This window comes from Sphaeroforma arctica (assembly GCF_001186125.1).
Source record: "Sphaeroforma arctica JP610 unplaced genomic scaffold supercont1.620, whole genome shotgun sequence".
Classification (NCBI taxonomy): Eukaryota; class Ichthyosporea; order Ichthyophonida; genus Sphaeroforma; species Sphaeroforma arctica.
In genome coordinates, this window is record NW_014039938.1 from 29,332 (window position 1) to 35,386 (window position 6,055).

Below are 6,055 nucleotides of genomic sequence, written 5' to 3' on the forward strand. Positions count from 1 at the left end.
GTGGTGGATAAAAATGGAACCTATGCTGCAATTTCAGGTTTTCAGAAGGGAGCTAATGATAACTATCTTGTCTCCCCAAGTATAAATTTGGTCCATGCGGTGAACCCTGTCCTTAGCATAGTGCAGACAATTGGCTTATATATATATATACATATACATATACATATTTCTATATATATATATATATAAATTTTACAACCTTGTGCGTAAAATTGCATTGGTACTGTAGCGTGGGCTATGAATAGTCTGGAAGATTTCTCTCTATGCGGCTAAAGAGTAAGCATTTACGGGTTTAGGGTTTGCGTGCGTTATTATCCGATTCAACGCTTATATCGACGGTCGTTTGATTCCTTGCAAGCAGAGCCTGTCCCATGGACGCGACTTCAATATTCAGAGACAGCGTTCATTTATTAGCCAAACTTCGGACGGGAGTACCCAGAATACTCCGCATGGAATACGAAATGCACAGGGAGCAGGTACACTTTCAGCTTGTTTTTCTAAAAAAACTCGTCGTAGTTTGGATGAGGTTTTGTAATATTATTGCGTGCTGGTTATTGACGACGACAATTTTTTGATTCCGTGTAGACTTCAAGAGTCTTTATATTTGCCATGGAACATACCTACGCAAATTTGACCTTGTACCCGAAATTGCCCGCTAAATTCTTTTCGGTAATATAGGTCATGTATAAACAAGTGCTGCAGCATTCAGAACACTTCATAGAACACCTGATTCAAATTGACTTTCATGCTAACGATTTCATCTGCGTAACTGGTGCTGACGTATGTGCATACACATGTTCTCCTTCAAAGAATCAAGTACAATACTAATTTGTAAGATATACCTTCAGATTCAGGGGGCTCGGCAGGTGCCAGTCTCAGTGGCAGTAACAAAAGCCAGACATCCTTCGGTCAAAAGTCGAGCGCCAATTTTTCGCAGATTGTTGGTGGTGATCATTCGAAAGCGTCAGATTCCTCGAAGGTATGTGCAGTCACCACCGTTCTCACCGACGAATAGTACATACCTAACGGAGTGAGGTGAGATGAGCAAGCTGATTGTGGGAGATTTGTTTTGATGATGCTGCAGGTCTTTAAGGCGGTAGAAGATTCTGCAGGGTTACTATGTTACTATCACGATGTCGCACTCTGCGTGTAAACAGTTCAGCTTGGGGATTTTATTCTAGTTTTGTTCTCTATTTTCAATTGTAATATAATGTATCGCGGGTAGGAGCTAGTTCACATACAGATCATGAAAAAGTCATCATACTATAGAATTCAGGAGAACAACAGTCGATGCGCCTGTCCAGATCAGAGTTGGATAAAGTATACGCCTTGGGGGATATAAAAAGGATTGTCAATACTTCGGATTGTCTGAAGCCCATCCGATTGAAATTTTTACTTTGTTAGTCACCTTATACTCTATATTGCTTATTGATCACTGATGTACCGCATACTTGGTTCCCGATCTACATTAAATAGGACTGGAATGGTCGCAGTTCCACTAAGAAATCATTAGTAAATAAGAAACACGGGCGCAGAGCTGCTCCACCCACCCACCGTATACTTGTATGTGGTGCTCCGGGAGTGGGTAAAACTACTATCTCAAAAAAGTTCGTATATGGTGTGACCGATATGGAGGATTCGTGCATGGACGAAGAAAATTACTACAAGGCAATGGCGGTAAGTATAACATGGGCATGATGTCAGAATCGAATCTCTTTGTTAAAGCTAATGTGGATATGTTCCATGCCGCCTTGTCGTATCAACCAAGACATATCGTCTGAGGAAGTGTATCATATAGTGTCGTCACGGTGTGAATATTTTCTTAACGGATGAACTATAGTGGGTATCTGACCTGCAAGTTCACCGAAGGAACAATGTGTTTGGTATATAGTTTTAAATGAAACACTGTTAGATTCAAAACGCTTTCAGAGATGGTTTGCGTACTTATCGTTCTAGAAATTCGAAGTACCTTGGTGCCATATGCATGATATGGTCTCTGCCTCTCACCTCATCGATAGATGTGATTTGCAATTGTTCTACTTTTCCCGAGACTGTCGCGTCACTCAGTGCAAGTCACAGATACTTTTAGTGAATAGTTTGTCAGAAGGGTCACATTTTGGCAAATATTCTAAAATAAAATGTTGATTCTGATGTGTTTCACGACAGGTCGACGGTACTCAACTACGTTTGCAGGTGTCCGACATTTCGGCGTCGCTGGAAGAGGTAACTATAGACTCGAGGTTGTGGTACTGGCCACAGTGATGTTGCGCAGAATATGGAATTGATTTTTACTATAGAGTTTTTTTTCTAAATTTTACTTCTTGTATCGATTTGCTGTTTCTGCAAGTATTTATTCACAATTATAATTCTCTTGACATTGATTATGCAGATTGATGAGTTGGTTTGCTATATGCAGCTTTGCGATGGCTTTCTAGTCGTCTGCTCACTGGCGGACTTGAAGTCTGTACAGTATGCAGAAACATGTATAAATCAAATACACCTATATAATGGTAAGTGGCCTGTGATTTGGTTGTGTATGGTTTGCGATTAATTAGACGACAACGGTCGAGATGTGATTTTTCCTTCGTGATAGTCTCAAGAGTTTGAGGCGCAATGTACCAACTGTATCGTTTGTTCGTCTATCGAGGAATTGCAAACAGCTAAAACACAATCTGTTATACCTCTAATAGCCCTTAGCACAAGATCGTAGTGTCTTGTTCTATACCCTGCTGAAATCAACACTCGTAGATTTTATGCACTGTACAAGGAATAGCACAAGGCAGATGCTCACCTCGTTTGTAATTTCCATCGTTTATCGACGCATACAGGCACCGATTGTCCGGTATTTTTGATAGCCAACAAAGCCGATATGATGGAAGATGGAGATCACAGGGTGAGAAATGAGGCAGCCCAGCTCTCACGTAAATACAGAGTCAAAATGGTGGAAACTGCCTCGCTTACTCGGCGGAATGCCAGTTTTTTCTATGATTTGCTCCGATGGTTCCTTTACGGGTCGTTAGGTATGTGCAAAGACTCGAAAAAGAGAATCTATGTTCATTCAGTTAGGCTTCTAATGCTGATTCCGAGCAACATTCACACTGCCGTATCTGAAGTTTTCACATTTAGTACTTATCGCACAGAAAAGTCTGACATATCGTGCAGCGTGGGTTTGTAGTTATTCTTGGCTGTCGCCCTTGATCGATGAGTGATCTCTTGTCTGTGTGCGAAAGCATCAACGAGCTATTGTGCTTAGTCTATGGTGTACTGTGATGCAGTGTGAATTCAGTGGCTGTGTTATGTGGTTCATGAACGTACATTTATAGAAAAGGTGTCGAAAATCCATCTGTGTAGGTCGCGCACCCATCAAAAACCGGAAGCGCAGCGCTTCAGTGCGAACAACGAAATCGGAGCAAAAACTTAGCGAGACATCATTTTTGTCCACCAATACAACGAGCAATCACACTAGCCCGGCCGCGAGAACAACAAGTTTAGCTGATCTCAAGGAGATGATAAATACAACGGTATGCTGGCTAGATATATTTATGTATTCAATTGTACAAAGCTGTCGTGCGCAAAGCACCGTAGTTGAAAAAGTACAAACTGCGGTTTCAGGTCAATGATGACAATATTATGCGCGCTCCGACTGCTATTACAAAGCAAGACTATCCGGGAAAATCGATTTCTACTTACATTTGATTGCTGGTTTGATTATAATAGTAGATTAATACTAATATGTTTTCTGTTGTGGCATAATTGTGACACTATTCCTGTAGATGGCTAAACAAGCAGTCAACCAACCCGCAAATGGATTGCGTCGATCCCATTCCGATAGTGATCTCTGTAGCCAGAAAGACCGCACCTTGCACATGATTGAAGATGTCGATGATACGCCTCTCGGTGGTGAAAACTCAAGTAAGGATAAAGCCAAAAGCTTTAAGAGTCATTTGGGCCAAAATTCGTGCAATTTCAAAACTCTCACGCCCAAAAAGAAGAAAAGGTCTAGCAGATCTAGATCGGTGAACAACACCCCAGAGATTGAGAAGAAGGACACATCAAGACTAGGCGAGTGGGGTAGTTTCCGGGCTATCCAGCGCGATTCTAATCTGGCAATGCAACTCAAGGAGCTTGAAGAGATTGATACGCAAAACAATTTTTCTACGATTGATACTCTCCGTCGATCCTTCAGGCGCCAGGGTTCATCGGCACTATTGAGTCTCTCCCCGACCACGCGCAGCAGTTCCACCCGTAGGAAGACCCCGCTGGATAGGCACACATCAGCTTACGGTACAAACAATGCCATGAATAGTGATCTGGAGCATGGTGCCGATTTGAGCACTATCTCTGCACCGGCGCAGATTTCGGCGGACGATGACACGGGTAAACCACTTAATAGAGATAAGCGTGGGAGCCGTGGAAGGTCCATCAAGCGCAGTCTGTCATCCGATCGCATCAAAAACCTTCTTGGCGGCAGTCGAGTACAACCAGATAGGGCTCGTTCTGAAGGACGACCGGTAGATGACGCCGACTCGAAATGTGTAAGTGAGGACGGCGTGAAGGAAGGTACAGTCAGTTCTTCATTGTCTGGTACGGTGGAGTTTGGGTACGAGGTCGAGGCAGAGACTGACGCACCATTGGATGTTCGTTCGCCCGAAGAAAGAGTATGCAGACGCACACCCAGCTTCAACGGCAGGCGAAACACACTATACACTCTAGATAGTGTGGGGGTTAGCGGGGGCGATGACAATGGCGCTTCCAACGGCGAGCTCAATGATCAATCTACAGACAAACTATCAGTAATACGTTCGAATAGCGGGTCATGCAATCAAGCATCGGTAGTAGCGGAAAAGCCCAAGTTAGCGCCATATAGGCTAAGGTCTGAAAGTATGGATGCTATTGTCGTAGACTCGGCTGCAAGAGATACAGTCGACACAAATTGTGAGAGTGTAAATGAAGGTCAGTCATTGCAAGCACCTAAAAGCGACGGTTTGCCAAGGCGCCGGAGCTCTATACGATTACTGAAGGATCTTTTCAAAGCTGGGGACAGCGGTAAGGATAGACCCACTATGGTAGAAACAGAGAGTAAGGACAGTTTCACAGCCCGGCTCTCAGCTGCCAATGACAGCGTAGACAATGGTGTTGATCTCGGCCTGCGACATGCCAAGGCATCCGAAAGCGCCACCGACGATAGACCAGACGCGATTCCAATCACCCAGTCGGCGCCGAGTGCTGTGACTAGCACTCGGATCAAAGATGGATCGGATGGTGGAGCTGAGCAGACCAAAAGACAGAATGTAAGCGCGCACGCACAGCATGGCAAGACTCCGCCGTTGAAGAGACGAGGATCGATCCACAAGATTAAGGATATGATGAAGACACGGGGCAAGAAAAAGGGTGCGGCTGGCGAGGTGCATGGCGACAATTCTAGCGATCACGACAGCGGGGGTGTCAATACAACCCATTTGACCACCACAACCGGTGGGGACTAATGGACCATCGCTGTGCTTTTGGAGGGATACTACTGCGAGTCCTAAGAATACTTTTTTCCGGGATGAGCACTGTCTTTGAGGATGTCGGGATATAGTTTTGTATATAGAAGCGATATGTAGTGCCACTTGTATGATGACGTGGCTATGTGTATCAGTTGGAAAGGGAACCAAAACCTGGAATGGGCTGCGCGATTTCACATGCAGCCGAAATTACGACCTTCGAACGGGTTTCATTAAAGGTTTAACCGTTCTTTATCACAGGTGATTTTGTACCAAACTGAGCTGCCAAGCGAAATTCACTTTATTGTGTGCATAGAGGTAAAGTACGGAGAACCATAATGAAGTTTGCTTCGAACTGCTCCTATACAGTTTCACACAACCTATGCAGATCTTAAGCACATGTGTCAGAAACTAAATATAATAAATAGAGCCCAAGGGTTGCACCTACATATATATGCAAGTACATTGGCAGCCATTAAAGTCCAAGTGCCAAAAAAAATGATTCAATACGTACATGATCACGTACTATGTATTCAGTCAGAGATTGTAATCGACACCACTAAAGCTGT

The 6,055-nt window shown here is 43.8% G+C and overlaps 1 protein-coding gene across 1 annotated transcript in view; it reads left to right on the forward strand.

Moving 5' to 3' along the window:
- SARC_07662 (hypothetical protein) overlaps positions 1 to 5,810 on the forward strand; it is a gene marked incomplete at its 5' end in the record, with an annotated part of 8,638 nt that extends 2,828 nt beyond the window's left edge. The window contains 8 exons of the mRNA XM_014298391.1: positions 362 to 476; positions 849 to 979; positions 1,477 to 1,677; positions 2,167 to 2,223; positions 2,390 to 2,510; positions 2,829 to 3,020; positions 3,352 to 3,521; positions 3,774 to 5,810. Coding sequence (XP_014153866.1) covers positions 362 to 476; positions 849 to 979; positions 1,477 to 1,677; positions 2,167 to 2,223; positions 2,390 to 2,510; positions 2,829 to 3,020; positions 3,352 to 3,521; positions 3,774 to 5,486 — 2,700 coding nt within the window. The 3' untranslated portion in view covers positions 5,487 to 5,810. The remainder of the gene's footprint in view (positions 1 to 361; positions 477 to 848; positions 980 to 1,476; positions 1,678 to 2,166; positions 2,224 to 2,389; positions 2,511 to 2,828; positions 3,021 to 3,351; positions 3,522 to 3,773) is intronic.
- Positions 5,811 to 6,055: the final 245 nt, after the last annotated feature.